Source organism: Giraffa tippelskirchi, chromosome 1 (assembly GCF_054371585.1).
Source record: "Giraffa tippelskirchi isolate mGirTip1 chromosome 1, T2T-mGirTip1v1.2.pri, whole genome shotgun sequence".
Lineage (NCBI taxonomy): Eukaryota > Metazoa > Chordata > Mammalia > Artiodactyla > Giraffidae > Giraffa > Giraffa tippelskirchi.
In genome coordinates this window covers 179259655-179275605 of record NC_137275.1, presented here as the reverse complement: position 1 = coordinate 179275605, position 15951 = coordinate 179259655, and the positions used below count along the sequence as shown (strand labels likewise).

Genomic DNA, 15951 nt, shown 5'->3' with positions numbered 1-15951 from the left:
TTGCATAGTTGCTCAGTTGTGTCCAACTCTTTGCAACCCCACGGACTGTAGCCTGTCAGGCTCCTCTGACCATGGAATTTTCCAGGCAAGAATACTGGAGAGGGTACCCATTCCCTTCTCCAGGGGATCTTCCCAACCCAGGGACTGAACCTGGGTCTCCTGCATTGCAGGCAGATTCTTTATGGTCTGAGCCACCAGGGAAGAAGTAATGGCCAAGAATTTTCTATATACACCACATCTGAAGCCAGTCATGTGTTGATGGGCACTTGGAATGCTTCCTTATCTTGGCTAATGTAAATAATGCTGCTATGAACAGTGGGTGCATGCATCTTTTCCAATTAAAGTTTTCTCTAGATATATACCCAGGAGTGGGATTGCAGGATCATATGGTAGCTCTATTTTTAGTTTTATAAGGAACCCCCATGCTGTTTTCCATAGTGGCTGCACCAATTTACATTCCGACCAACAGTGTAGGAAGATTCTGTTTTTTCCACACCCTCCCCAGCATTTTTTATTTGTAGAGTTTTTGATGATGGCCATTCTGACTGTGTGACATGATACATCATTGTGGTTTTGATTTGCATTTCTCTAATAATTAGCAGTGTTGAGCATCTTTTCATGTGCCTGTTGACCATCTGTATGTCTTCTTTGGAGAGATGTCTATTTAGGTCTTTTGTCCATTTTTTGATTGGGTAGTTTTTGGGTTTTGTTTCATTTTAATGTTGAGTTGTATGAGTTGTTTGTGTATTTTGGACATTAACCCCTTGTCAGCCACATTGTTTGTTTGCACATATTTTCTCCTTTTGTAGATTGTCTTTTCATTTTGTTGATGGTTTCCTTTGTTGTGCAAAAGTTAAATTTTGCTTTTATTTCTTTTGCCTTGCGAGACTGATCTAAGAAAACATTGCTACGATTTATGTCAGAGAATGTTTTGCCTGTGTTCTCTTGTGGAAGTTTTATGGTGACATGTTTTACTTTTAGGTCTGTAAACCATTTTGAGTTTATTTTTGTGTGTAGTATGAAGGAGTGCTCTAGTTTCATTGATTGACATGTTACTGTCCATCTTTCCTCACACCACTTGTTGGAGAGACTGTCTTTTCTCCATTGTATATTCTCGGCTTCTTTGTCATAAATTAATTTGACTGTAGGTGTGTGGGTTTGTTTCTGGGCTCTCAAGTCTGTTCCATTGGTCTATATGGCTGTTTTTGTGCCAGTGCTATACTGTTTTGATTGCTATATCTTTGTAATATAGTCTGAAGTCTGGAAGAGTTATACTTTCAACTTTGTTCCTTTTTCTCAGAATTGGCACTCACTTAGAATTGCTTTGACAATTATAGATCTTTTGTGGCTCCATATAAATTTTAGGATTATTTGTTCTAGTTCTGTGAAAAATATAATTTTTCACAGGTATTTTGATAAGAATTGCATTGAACTTGTAGATTGGTTTGAGTTGTATGGCCATTTCAATAGTATTCATTCTTCCAGTCCAAGAGCATTGATAGTTTTCCATTTCTTTGAATCATCTTCAGTTTCCTTTATCAGTGTATGATAGCTTTCAACATATCGGTCTTTCACTTCCTTGGTTAAGTTTATTCCTAAGTTGTTTTTTGTTTGCTTTTGACATGGTTTTAAACAGAGTTATTACTTTCTGTTTCTGATATTTCATTGTTAGTGTAAAGAAATGCAACAGATGTTAATCTTATATCCTGCTACCTTGCTAAATTCATTTATTCTAATAGTTTTTATGTGGAGACTTTGTATAGAGTATATTGTCATCTGCAATAGTGACAGTTTTACCTTTTTTCCAATTTGGATACCTTTTATTTTCTTTGTTGTCTGATTTCTGTGGCTAGGGCTTCCAATACAATGTTGAATAGAAGTGGTGAGAGTGGGTATCCTTGTCTTATTCCTGAATTTAGTGGGAAGGTTTTCAGCTTTTTACTGTTCAACTTTTTACTGTTTATTATGTTGGCTGTAGGTTTACCATAAATATTAATAACTTTTATGTTGAGATATAGTCCTTCTATACCTACTTTAGTGAGATTTTTTTATTATGAATAGATGTTGGATTTTATGAAATGCTTTTTCTGTGTATATTGAGATGATCTTTCGGGAATATATATATTTTTAAAGTGTTACCTGGTTATAGAAATCCCTGTTGCTGCATGGATCCCCATGGATTAATGTTGTAAAGATATAGTAAATAATGCCAAATGGGACAACAGAGAATGTGACATTTGCATGAAAGGAAATCCTCCCTGAGCTCAGAGAGCTCCTGAAGGGAGACTTATCAGCTGCAATGAACACTGGGGTACATGTATTTCTTTGAATTACAGTTTGCCGTGGATATACACCCAGGAGTGGGATTGCTGGATCATATGGTAGCTCTATTTTTACGTTTTTTTTTTTGGAACTTCTATATTGTTCTCCTTAGTGGTTGTACCAATTTATGTTCCCACCAACAGCATAGGAGGGGTTCCTTTTCTCCACACCCTCTCTAGCATTTATTGTTTGTTGACTTTTTGATGATGACCATTCTGACTGGTGTGAGGTAATACTTCACTGTGGTTTTGATTTGCATTTCTCTAATAATTAGCAAAATGTTGAGCATATTTTCATGTGCCTCTTGGCTATCTGTATGTCCTCTTTGGAGAAATGTCTTCTGCCCATTTTTGATTGGGTTGTTTGTTTTTTTGATACTGAGATGCATGAGCTGTTTGTATATTTTGGAGATTAATCCCATGTTGGTCACCTAACTAACAAATATTTTCTTATATTATGTGAGTGTTTTTTTCATTTTGTTTATGGTTTCCTTTGCTGTGCAAAAGCTTTTATGTTTAATTAGGTCCCATTTGTCTATTTTTGTTTTTATTTTCATGACTCTAGGAGGTGAATCCAAAAAGATACTGCTGTGAATTACAACAAAGCATGTTCTATGTTTTCCTCTTAAAAATTTTATAGTAGCTGGTCTTCCATTTAGATTTCTAATCCATTTTGAGTTTGTGTATGGTGTTAGAGAATGTTCAAATTTCATTCTTTTACATATAGCTGTCTAGTTTTCCTAGCACCACTTATTGAAGAGACTGTCTTTTCTCCCTTATATATCCTTGCCTCCTTTGACATAGATTAATTGACCATAGGTGTGTAGGTTCATTTCTGGGCTTTCTGTCTTGTTTGATTTATTGATTTATACTTCTTTTTTTGTGGGTGCCACTACTGTACTATTTTGATTAGTATAGCTTTGTAGTACAGTCTGAAATCAAGGCACCTGATTCCTCAGCCCCATTTTGCTTTCATAGGATTGCTTTGGATATTCAGAGTCTTTTATGTTTCCATGAAAATTTTAAAAATCCTTATTATAGTTCTGTGGAAAATGCCATTGGTAATTTGACAGGTATTGCATTGAATCTGTAGATTGCTATAGGTAGTATAGTCATCTTGACAGTATTTATTCTTCTGATTCAAGAACATGGTATATCTTTCCATCTGTTTGTGTCATTTTCAATTTCTTTTATCAGGATCCTATAGTTTTCAGAGCACAGGTCTTTTGCCTCCTTGTGTGTATGTCTGTACGTGTTTTTTTTTAAATCACAGATGGGTGTTGAATTTTGTCAAAAGCTTTTTCTGCATCTTTTGAGATGATCATATGGTTTTTATCCTTCAATTTTTTCACGTGGTGTATCACACTGATTGTTTTGCATTTATTGAAAAGTCTTTGCATCCCTGGGATAAATCCCACTTGATCATGGTGTATGGTCCTTTTAATATGTTGTTGGATTCAGTTTGCTAGTATTTTGTTAAAGACTTTTGCATCTATGTTCATCAGTGATATTGCCCTGTAGTTTTCTTTTCTTTTTTGTTTGATATCTTTGTCTGGTTTTGATATCAGAGTGATGGTGACCCCATAGAATGATTTTGGAAGTATTCCTTCCTCTGCCATTTTTTGGAATAGTTTCAGAAGGACAGGTGTTAACTCTTCTCTAGATGTTAATATTCACCTGTGAAGCCATCTGGTCCTGGACTTTTGTTTGTTGGAAGTTTATTAATCATGGTTTCAATTTCAGTACTTGTGATTGGTCTGTTTTTATATTTTTCTATTTCTTCCTGGTTTAGTCTTGGAAGATTGTTCCTATCTATGAATTTGTCCATTTCTTCTAGGTTTTCCATGTTATTGGGATAGTTGCTTGTAGTAGCCTCTTACAATCCTTTGTATTTCTGTGATGTCACGGGATATTTTAAGAAAGGGGACCATAAGCAGGGTAGACAAAAACCTCTTTTGTTCTGTGTCTGTGTCCCAGGTGACCATGGAGGCTGGCGGCCTGCCCCTGGAGCTGTGGCGCATGATCTTGGCCTACCTGCCCCTTCCCGACCTGGGCCGCTGCAGCTTGGTGTGCAGGGCCTGGTGTGAACTGATCCTTAGTCTCGACAGGACTCGTTGGCGGCAGCTGTATCTGGGCTGTGCTGAGTGCCGCCACCCCAACTGGCCCAACCAGCCCGATGTGGAGCCTGAGTCTTGGAGGGAGGCCTTCAAGCAACATTACCTTGCCTCCAAGACCTGGACCAAGAACGCCGCCATCTTGGAGACCTCTGTCTGCTTTTCTCTATTTCGCCGGAGGAGGACGCGCCGGACCCTGAGTGTTGGGCCAGGCCATGAGTTTCACAGCCTAGGCAGTGCCCTGGCCATGTCCAGCCTGTTTGACCGAATCCTGCTGTTCCCAGGTCTGCACGAAGAGCAAGGTGAAATCATCCTGAAGGTGCCTGTGGAGATTGTAGGCCACGGGAAGCTAGGTGAAGTGGCCCTGCTGGCCAGCATTGACCAGCAGTGCTCAACCACACGCCTGTGCAACCTTGTCTTCATGCCGGCCTGGTTCTCGCCCTTCATGTTCAAGGTGGGTGTCTACCTCCGATGAACGGCCTCTCCCAGCCTGACCCTGAGTCTTGGCCTCTTCTCGGTGGGTTTGTAACCCCTTTTTTGTTGGAATTGAGAGTTCAGTCATTATTCCTATAACCCAGTCCTCTGAGTTCTACACCAGTTGAGAAGGAGGGACAGGGATCAGTAAAGATCAACATTCTGCTTTGTTCCCTCACTGGAGGTCAAAATTGCCTTGTACTTCTTTCCTTCCAAACTGGGTCAACTGGGGCCACAGGTATAGCAGCCAGGTAGGAAAGCCATGTTCTAGGAGCATGCCGCATGGTGACAGGCAGCATTCCCAGAGAGATGGCCAAAGAGGGGGCACTCTGCAGGCCGGTGACCTTCAGCACGTTAGCTCCACTCTGGGGAGGGTCAAGGAAGGTCTGGCTTTTGCCAAGAGTGACTGGAGAGAGAGTCGGGAAATATCAGAACAACATATTCCTTCTAGGAACAGAGCAGTTGTTTTCAGAGACAAGCACAGTAGCTTGTTGGTAGCTCCTGGCAGAACAGTCTGCAGCTTTGACATTGCTTAGAAACTGATTACAGTGCATGGATTTTGTACCTTATCAACAAGAATTAGACCACCACTGTTCTACCAGTAACAACCAGATTGTCTGTCAGGTTCATAATGATCTTTATGCCACTGGTCATTTATGATGTACTTATTGAGTGCCAGGCATGTCCTTACAGCATGATTAAGATGGGTAGTGTCAGCTGGCTTTATAGACAAGCAAACAGAGCCTCAGCAAGGGTCTCAGACTTTGTAAGGGACAGAGCTAGGGTTCAAAACCTGTGATCATAATATAGGTGACTTTGCATCAGTGGCCTCACAACAAATTTGTGGTAGACAGAGGAGATGTGTCCCCATTTTACAGATGAGGGACACTGAGGCTCAGAGACGCTGAGTAACTTCCTCAAGCGGATAATTAGGTTAGACCTCAAATCAAGGCCTTTGAGCCTAAGTGCCTTTGAAATTACATTGTACTGTCTTCCTGGAAGTTTGAAAGGCTGCTTGCTAATTAGACCTAGAACATTTCAGAAGGACTGATGAGGTCTTCCACTGCTGATCTGCAGACCCAGAAGAATTGTTCATTTCCAGACCCTTCACATTTCATAGGCATTTATTCTTGGAGTAAGATGTTCATTTCAGCCTCTGCCTCCCCCTCACCAGTGTAGCCACAGATCTTCAAGGGGTAGGTCTTGGCTGTACATGTCTTTGTAGCTCAGCCCACTTCCTGCCTCAGTGCTTGGCATATATTAGTGCTCAGTCCATGACTGTCTTTTAACCAACAACAGGACAAGGGGCCAGAATCACCCTGCCTGAAAAAATGCCAAGGCCAGGGTGATTTCACAGCTGTTTTCTATGACTTTTGAGGAGAACCCTGGCAGTGGCTCTGCATCTTTAGAGAGCCAGTGTTTTGCTACAGAGAGAACCAAATAAGAGAAAATAGACTTAAATTGCAGCAAGAAAAAGTTAGGTTAGCCCTAGGGAAGAACTAGAAGGGGAGTTAAGTTTGGGACAAGCTCTCAAGAGAGATCACTGCTGGAGAATGTAAAATTGTCCAAGGGTTACTGAACGGGATCATGGACACTCCCTCCTTTTATGGTTCAAATACATCTCATGGAACTTGGTGTGAAATCCAGAAACAGTTCTTCAGAAATACAGAGCGGCCAGGCCTCACTGTCAGGCCTGCAGAGCTGAGGGCTCAAATAAGTTGTGCCATGGGGCTCAGCACTCCCCTACTCCAGGGGACTCTGCTCTCCACGGTGATAATAGCTGGCTTTTATCACATGCCATCTTTGTGCCTGGCTCCATGCCTGGTGCTTTGTTAGCTTGTGAGCCCTGTATTGTAGACAGAGAAACTGAGGCTTGGAGAAGTGACATGTCGGCCTGAGGTAACACCCTTGGAAGAGGCAGAGCTGGGAGCTGGGCCCTGCAGCCAGACCTCAGAGCCTGCGCTCTTTAGCCTCTGTGCTGCCAGCTGTGGCAACACACCTTGTCTGGCTCTTCAGACACGTGGCCTGCTGTCTCCTGCTCTAGTTGTGCACCAGCTTTAGTTCCCACACAGACTCCCAGCAGCTGTGTCGGGGCCTCCCACTGCTAGCACAGCCCCTCCTGGCCACCTTGGCCTCTGTCAGCCCTCCCACTTCGCCCGGCTCCGTCCTGAGTCCAGACACCAGGCTGACCTCTGGCGAGCTGCAGCCTGCAGGCTCAGGTGGAGGCTGGCTTGCAGGACCAAGGGAGGATGACAGTGAAGGGAGAGTGCTTTGGAGGGTGAGACCCAGAGAAGTGCCACATGATGGGACACAGTCTCTGTGAAACTGAGAGACCACGTGGGACCCTCATCCTTCAGAGGGCTTGGTAAAGTTGGTATCACATCCCAGCCAGTTCCTGGGTCTGTGGAAATTGGAAGCATCCCCATCATTTCTAATCATCCCTAGAGTGATAGTTTCCTGGTTCACCTCCAGTATTAACATGTGTTGATTCCATTTCCCCCATCATCCCTCTGAGCATTCAGCATCTTCTCCCTGCTGCAGGTCACCGCCACACTCTTTATTCTAAGTGCTTCATGAGCATTGGTAGGATTTACTTGAGATTTGAGGGGTTGGGGAAGGGCCCTGCTGCGGAGTGAACTTTTCTGCCGTTTTCCATTTCCACTCTTGCCCCCACCCTTTGGGACTGGAGGGAGAGAAGGGCAGGCAGCTTCCTTCATGCAGAGCGGCTCCCGGTTCCTCCGGGTCTGGCAGACATGCACCCTGCGGGGAAGGGAACGTGACCAGCAGGAAAGAAGGCCTCTCGAGGCACCACCCCCTCTGGAGCAGTCAGAGCTCAGACAAGCAAAACAGATCTTATCCCTGTTACACCCACTGTCTCTCTCTCTCTCTCATCCCCCAGACAACTTCAGGTCACGTCCAGTTTGACAACTGCAACTTCGAGAATGGGCACATCCAGGTCCACGGCCCAGGCACCTGCCAAGTGAAGTTTTGCTCCTTCAAGAACACTCATGTCTTTCTGCACAACGTGCCCCTGTGTGTCCTGGAAAACTGTGAATTCGTGGGCAGTGAAAACAACTCAGTGACTGTTGAGGGCCACCCGTCCTCAGAAAACAACTGGGCCTACACGCACCTCTTAGGGCTCATCAGGTCCTCTCCTGGCGTGCTCCCCACCGAGGACTCGGACTCTTTAATGTCCCTCGACCTGGAGAGCAGGGACCAGGCCTGGAGCCCGAGGACCTGTGGCATTGTCATTGAGGGCAGCCAGAGCCCCACCAGCCCAGCCACCGGCTCCCCCAGGGCTGGCTCACAGGAGGCAGAGGTGGGCAGCAATGGGGAAAGGGTGGCCCGGACCCCAGACAGCAGCGATGGAGGCCTGAGTCCCAGCGGTGAGGACGAGGACGAGGACCAGCTCACGTACAGACTGTCCTACCACGTGCAGGGCCCACGGCCGGTCCTGGGGGGCTCCTTTTTGGGTCCACCACTGCCCGGAGCCTCCATCCAGCTGCCCAGCTGCCTGGTGCTGAACTCCCTGCAGCAGGAGCTGCAGAAGGACAGGGAGGCCATGGCACTGGCCAGCTCCGTGCAGGGCTGCCTCATCCGCAAGTGCCTCTTCCGGGACGGCAAGGGAGGTGTCTTTGTTTGCTCTTACGGCCGAGCCAAGATGGAAGGAAACATCTTCCGGAACCTGACTTATGCGGTGCGGTGTATACATAATAGCAAGGTGCTGTCATAGGCTTACTGTGCAGACCCATGAGGCCTCACTGGGTCACCAGGAACATGATTTTTGAGTGGTGAGAGGGCTTCAGTGGTTGTATGCAGGAGGGCTTGGATGGAGCTAGACTTTATTTTTTAAAAAGTCATCATCTCTTAAGCTTATAAAGCACACTTGCCCCAAGTCCATCATCTGACTTGAATGAGGCAGAGCTGTCCTGGTAAGGAGTCTCTGGTATCCCCATTCATCCTTAGTCTTGGGTAGGTGATGTGTCCAAAGGTTTAGGACCTTGGCAGTGGGCCCTTTGCAGTGGTCATGCCTTACCTCCTGCACTAGGAGGGGAATTCTAACCCTCAAGACCAAACCATTTTCCTCCCACATCCCCGAGGGATAAAGGGTTTATTATTTTTCTGTCTTCCACCACCCCCATGAGAACCACAGGGTTTGCAGCTCTTCACCCAGCTGCTTAAAGCTTGTTCTCTGGGAAAATTAGGGAGGAAATCCAAAAGGGGCTTAGTGCTTTTTCCAAAGTGACTGTTCTTTCCTGCCAAACGCCCAGCAGGAGGGAGGCATCTCCAGCCTCTTGTCCGGCCCTCAGCCTTTTTCCATGAGCACCTGGCATGGTCTGTGGAGAAATGAATAGATGCAACTACTCCCGGGGCTTCTGTGCTCTCACTGATTCACACTTGGCTTTTAACAAGTTGTGAAAACAGTTAGCCAAACTCTTCTTTCTGGCTGGCATGGCACCTGTGTCTTTTCAAACAAGCAGGTACTCCTGTCTCGTGTCCTTGGAGGTGCCTTTTTCCCTTAGATTCCAGGCTCGTTGGTTGTCCTGCAACCTCAGCTGTCATGGATTCAGAGATTCTTCTTGTGGGAGCAATATTCTTTCTAATTTTCTCCATCATAAGCAGAAAGCATCTCCTTGAAATTGTTCTTCCATTATATTTTACTCCTCCCAGGATTTAACCCTAATGTAACATATTGTTTATTGTTAGTACACAATTTACCTTCATATAATATATTTTATTATTAATACACAGTTTTTTAAAACAACATGTATTTTAAGTTTTTATATAATTATTAAATATAAAAAGAAAGTGTAAGTGGCAGTACATCCTCTTAATAAGCTGTGTGCTGGGTTATGGTGTCTTGTTTTAAAGAGGCTTCCTTATCCCTATACCAACATTTCTAACTGTCTCTTAGTTTGGAATTCCAGTGGTCTTTCCAACACAAGATAATATACTAAGAGAGATGCAGAGCAGGCAAGAAGGAGTATTTGTCTTACAAATGATAAGCCAAAGGGAAGGTAGGTGAGGAGTGCCTGTGAGTTACCGTACCCTCTAGCACTTCCTTAGGCAGGTGAAGTCCAGCAAAAGTGCCTGTGGAATTGTTTCCATTTAAAGTAGCTGTGCCCTCAGACCTCTGGGGAACTCTTCATGTGGAGTTAGCAGCCTGCCTAATCCCATCTCATTGAAGCATCCCTTCCATCCTGCTCCGAGGTTGGGGATATGGAGCTCAGGGCCAAGCTTCCATCCAGAGTTTAGTGAAGAACAGGTATGAGGTTGGTGTAGAGGCTGTAGGACCAAACCAGGAAGGGTGTGGAGATGCTCCCTCCTTGTGAGCACATGGCAAGAGCAATTGAGCTGGCGTCGGGCAGATCTGCAAAGACCAGACAGGAAGGAGGAAACTCAGGTGCCCCCTGAGCAGGTTTTAAAAAATACCTTTGTGACCAGAAAATGAATGGCTGTTTCTTCTCTGCCTAGATCATCATGCTCAGGAACCACATTCACCACTGCAGAGCATCAGGCATCTTTCTTCGCTTGGAGGGTGGAGGCCTGATCGCGGGCAACAACATCTGCCACAATGCAGAGGCCGGCGTGGACATCCGGAAGAAGTCCAACCCTCTCATTCTGGTACTTCATCTTGGTGCCCCTTTCAGGGTGGCTCATAGTTCTCAGAATGAGAACTAGGATGTCTAAGCAAATGCTACCATCTTGAATTCCTGTTGCTTCCTGTTTGCAAGTCATTCCTGTCCTTTCCTCCGTGTGTCCTTGTGACTCTGGGTCTCTTCCTCCGTGTGTTGAAAGTGGCTTTGGGTAAATCACATCCCTGAAGTCTCCCCCAGCAAGGATGAGGACCCAGCAGACAGGGAAGTTCACAGGGCCTTCCCTCCCGCAGCCCTGATATGCTCCTGTGGGTTTTGAGTTCAGTAAGAATAAAGATATGATGTCTGCCCTGAAAAACACTTGGTTACCCTAGTGAGTCTGCCAAATCCTTCAGGGGAAAATTTGGAAACCAATAAGAATAGGAGATCCTGCAGTAGGAAACACTTTAAAGCAAACTTGAACTTTGTGAAATCGTTTTGGTGGTTTAAATATATGATTGTATTTAGGCTGTAAATTAGCAGAGTGAAACAATTATAATTTATTATAACCTAAGAGTTTAATCAGTGTGCAAAAGGCAACTAACTGGGAAACAGAAAAGCTAGGTTTCAGGTCCAGCTCTGCCACAAATGTACTATATGACCCTGGGCCTGTTTCCCCGTTTGCACAGAAGAGTTTGGCAGGAATACTTCCAAGGGTCCTTGTAGCTCATATACCTTCTGGTGGCCTCCTGCCTCATGGGAAACCTAAACTCCCTGGGGCTACACCTTCCGCATTCCCCCTCCCTTCCCTGGGTGATCCTTCAGGCCGGTGCTTAGTCAACGTTCACACGTATTGGGGCGCCGCCCCCGGGGCCCTGGGGTAACGTGGCCTTGATGATGATCATGTGCTTTGGAGGCTCAGAAATTTTTGGAGGACTCTGGGGAGGCTCAGAAATTTTCAGTACTGTGCATTGCAGATGAAGGCAAGAGCCCTCAGCATTAAGTGCCAGGATGTTACTATTAATGCATCCCAAGAGTCTGGGTAGGGTAGACTCCTTTCTCGGTAGTCTCTCTGACAGGTGTCCACGTGTGCTCCTGTGCAGAGAGGGCAGGCCCACGCCTAGTCCATTCACTTTGTTTTGTGCTTGGGATCCTGCAGTGATGTGTTTTCCTCCGCTGATGCATCCTGCATCATGAATCTTTCTGACATGAATGCCCTGCTGTGGGGCAGCATTGAGCCCTCTGCTGCTCAGTGGCATGTCTGATCTGCCTTATGTGGTGTCTCCTGTTCACCTGCAGTGTAACCAGATCCACCACGGCCTTCGCTCTGGCATTGTTGTCCTTGGCAATGGGAAAGGCATCATCCGGAACAATCAAATCTTTTCAAACAAGGAGGCTGGCATTTATATCCTGTACCATGGAAATCCAGTTGTGAGGTATGTATGTGCCTCTGTACTCAGACCATCCTGCTCACCCCATGGTCCCTTTCTTCCTTTTTCATCTCTGGTTCCCTGCTCCCTGTCTTTGCTTCATTTGAAACCATTTTTGTTTACTAAAGCAACTGTATCATGCAAGCAGAGAAGAGACAGACTTCACCCACAATCCCACTTCAGTAACACAGCCTTCTGTGTTATATTATCTGTGTTCTGTGCTTTTGTGTCTATGTTCCCTTCCAGTTAATTATGTGGGGCCATTCTATTCAGCAAGCATTATTGGGCACTTCTAATAATGATAACAAAGGTAAACCAGGCAGACTCTGCTCCCTCAGAGCTTACTCTAGTCTGGAGGACATGTGTGTCCAGATAATGCTAAGATAGAAATAGCATAGAGATTTCAACTCACTTGACAACTCTCGTCAGTTGCTAGTGGCTACCTGGGATGCTATATTAAGATCGGAGGCTACATCTGACCTCAGCATGGAAGCATGCCATGATCCATCACTGGTGTAAGCTGTAGGTAGTGGGGCTGTGGATCTGCCCTTCCACCCATCATGTGGTGCAGGCTGCGATAAATGCTGTCAAAGTGGTACTGAGAGAGGGGGAATTATTCTGACGAAGGGCTGTGGGGGGCCTCATTTGGGAGCTGGCATTGGGGTTAGACTTTGAAATACGGGTAGGGCTTGGTGTCTCGTGGAGCTGGGGAGTGGACACTCCTAGAGAAGGAAGTGGTGTGAGCAGAGGCAGCTGAGCACAGCAGAGTCAGGGAGCACACAGTCCCCTGGGGCTTGAGAAAGAAGTCTCACACAAGTTGTGACATTGCTGTAAAACATCTCAAGTTGGGACTGTCCCAGATCATCTTGGGTCTTGTGGTCACTGCAGCCTGAGTGTTTATATCCCCGTGGCAGTCCATCTCTGCCAGGCAGTGTGCTGGAAAGCCTTGGGCCAAATGAGGAAGGCCTTATGTAATCCAGTGGGAAAGGTGGAGTTTATTCTGTCTAGATAAGGGGGGAACATTAAAAGGTTTTCAGTGGAAGACTCACGTGTTATGTCTGCACTTTACAAAAATAACTGGAATTATTGTACAGCAAATATATTCTGAGAGTTTTTCCCTGCATTATCCTGTGTGTACTTTTTCATGTTGTTGCAGGATCTTATATTTATCACTTTGGTCAGTTTCAGAACATTCCATTGTTTTGATACTCCCTCATTTTTGAACCAGTCCTATTACTGTTAGGCTTCTATTTTTTCACTATTATAGGCAGCTTGTTTTTGTTTGTTGTTTAGTCACTAAGTCATGTCTGACTCTTTTGCGACCCACTGTAACCCACCAGGCTCCTCTGTCCATGGGATTTTCCAGGCAAGAATATTGGAGTGGGTTGCCATTTCCTTCTCCAATAGGCAGCTTACCAAAAACAATTAGTGATCACGTGATTATGGAGCTGTTTTCCCATCTTTTACATTATTGCCTTAAGGTAAGAGTATGGGTTTGCATGTCTGCATGTTATTCATTAAACACACATGTAAGTGTTTACTCCATATAAGGGGGTTAGCAGTATAAAGGGTGTATGAACAGTCTCTGCTCTGGAGTGTTCAGTGTCATTCTGAAGATGGGAGCAGTAAGGGAAGGACTCACCAAAGTGAATGCTTTTATAGGTCTTCATGCAGGTACAGAAGGAAACCAGCCATGATTGCAGCTGAGTGAGTCAGGACAGGGCACATGGGGCGCTGACATTTGAGCAGTGCTCAGATGATAAAGAATCTGCCTGCAATGCAGGAGACCCAGGTTCAATCCCTGGGTCGGGAGGATGTCCTGGAAAAGGGAATGGCAACCCACTCCAATATTCTTGCCTGGAAAATTCCATGCACAGAGGAGCCTGGCGGGCTACAGTTGATGGGGTTGCAAAGAGTTGGACATGATTGAACAACTAATACTTTACTTTTACTGAAGGACAAGTAGGATTTTATGGCCACAGAAAGGCATTACAAGCCAGGGACAGTGAAATTTGGAGTATGATCTGGGAAAGAGGTGGGAAAAGTGGGCATGTGATGCCCAGGGGGATTGAGTAGGTCAGCCTACAAAGCGGAGTTGATGCTGGAGCATGGAGGAACTCGAATACCACATGTGGTAGGTAGAATGATGGCCCCCCAAATCTATTCATTTTCTAATCCTTGGAACCTGTGCATAGACTGTCTACAAGGCAGAAGAGATTTTGCAAATGTAATTCAGTTAAGGAGGCTGAGATGGGGAGAGTACCCTGGGTGATCCAGGTGGGCCCAGTATAATCACAGGGTCCTTAGAAAAGGGAAGCAGGAGAGTCAGAGAAGGAAATGGATCAACAGAGGCAAGGCCAGAGGGATGAGGCCACAGGCCAGGAAGCCTGGGCCACCTCTAGGAGCTGGAAAGATCAGAAACAGATCCTTCCTGAGTCTCCAGAAAAAGGGCAGGTCTACTGGCACCTTGATTTAGCCCTGTCAGACCCATTTTGGACTTCTGACCTCCTAAACTGGAAGATAATAAATTCATGTTGTTCTAAACCACTAAGTTTGTGGTAATTACTTACTGCAGCCGTATACCCAAACCTTGTGGGTGCCAGGGAGCTGTTGAAGGGTTTCGAGCAAGGAATATTACAACCAGATCAGTGTCTTGGCTTTTGTTGTTGTTGTTATTTTATTTTATTTTTGGCTTTTTAAAACAGTCACTTTGAGGGAATTCTCTGGTGATCCAGTGGTTAGGACTCAGTGCTCTTACTGCTGAAGGCCTGGGTTCAGGCCCTGGTTGGGGAACAAAGATCCCACAAGCCAAAAGCCTCCCTCCCAAAAAAAATTCTGGGTTTAGATGTAAACTACTATATACATGAATGATGAATAAACAACAAGGTCCTACTGTAGAGCACAGGGAACTATATTCAATATCCTATCCTGTGATAAACTATCATGGAAAAGAATATGAAAAAGAATGTCTATATGTGTATAACTAAGTCACTTTGCTGTACAGCAGAGATTGGCACAGCATTATAAATCAAATATACTTCAATAAAAAGTATTTTTTAAATAAAACAGTCACTTTGAGAGAATTAGGTTGTGCTTTTTTCATTTATGTTTCTTTGTGATGGAGGACAGGGATTTGTGGGAGGCCCTTGAATTTTGAGGTCCCTGATGTGACCTCAATAAGGCAAGCCATTGAGCATATTTTTTTGCTGGTAAGAGTTACATAACCTATGATTTTTTGTTTTTTGTTTTGCCTTGGCTGCAAGGAAGCACAGGACTCAAACTGTGTTAATATCCCACCCTTGGTTCTTGAAACAATGCTCTGTCCCCTTTTCCTCATGTTTTCTGATGTCTCTTTTATCTTTGTTCTGCCTACCCTATGTACACACACATACATGTTTCTCCAAGTGGCCATGGATTCTTTCTGAAAGTAAGTGAGATTTGTGTTAAAAGCATAACACTCATGCATTTGCTTCTGTGGCACAGCTCTCAGAAATATGGATGAGGCATCCCTGAGCCCAGGGACTACATCTGACCCTGAATTCTAGAAGCCCAGAGTAACCATCGGTTGATTGAATTATAATCACATCAAAGCAGTTGCTTCATATCTAAATAAAAACATAAGGATGTTTTTTAACAGACAGTTTCACTTATTCAACTCCAAATGCATAATGCAGATACAGTTAGCATTTGGCTTCCCCACAAGGAAGGTAAGGGCTTCCCTGGTGGTGGCTCAGTGGTAAAGAATCTGTCTGCCAAGCAGGAGACGTGGGTTCGATCTGTGGGTCAAGAAGATTCCCCTGGAGAAGGAAGTGGCAACCCATTCCACTATTGTTGCCTGGGAAATCTCTGGACAAAGGAGCCTGGCAGGCCACAGTCTATGGGGTCACAAAAGAGTCAGACACGACTCAGCAACTAAACAGTAATAACATGTGGTAAACCGTTTGGACCCTGCCCTAGAGTTGGGAAGACTTATCAGCCAACTCATGATCAGTGAGGTTCTGTGAAAGGAGCCAAGCCCTGTGTCAGGCTCTGAACA

At 45.0% G+C, this 15951-nt stretch overlaps 2 protein-coding genes across 2 annotated transcripts in view; both read left to right on the top strand.

Annotated features, from left to right (window-relative positions):
• Nucleotides 1-4889, top strand: part of TOMM5 (translocase of outer mitochondrial membrane 5) — a 35097-nt gene extending 30208 nt beyond the window's left edge. Inside the window, exon 5 of the transcript XR_014059715.1 lies at nt 4299-4889. The gene's annotated coding sequence lies outside the window, so the exon portion shown is untranslated. The remainder of the gene's footprint in view (nt 1-4298) is intronic.
• FBXO10 (F-box protein 10) overlaps nt 1-15951 on the top strand; it is a 38279-nt gene that overhangs the window by 11420 nt on the left and 10908 nt on the right. The window contains exons 3-6 of the mRNA XM_081510694.1: nt 4299-4889; nt 7809-8630; nt 10385-10534; nt 11785-11921. Coding sequence (XP_081366820.1) covers nt 4305-4889; nt 7809-8630; nt 10385-10534; nt 11785-11921 — 1694 coding nt within the window. The 5' untranslated portion in view covers nt 4299-4304. The remainder of the gene's footprint in view (nt 1-4298; nt 4890-7808; nt 8631-10384; nt 10535-11784; nt 11922-15951) is intronic.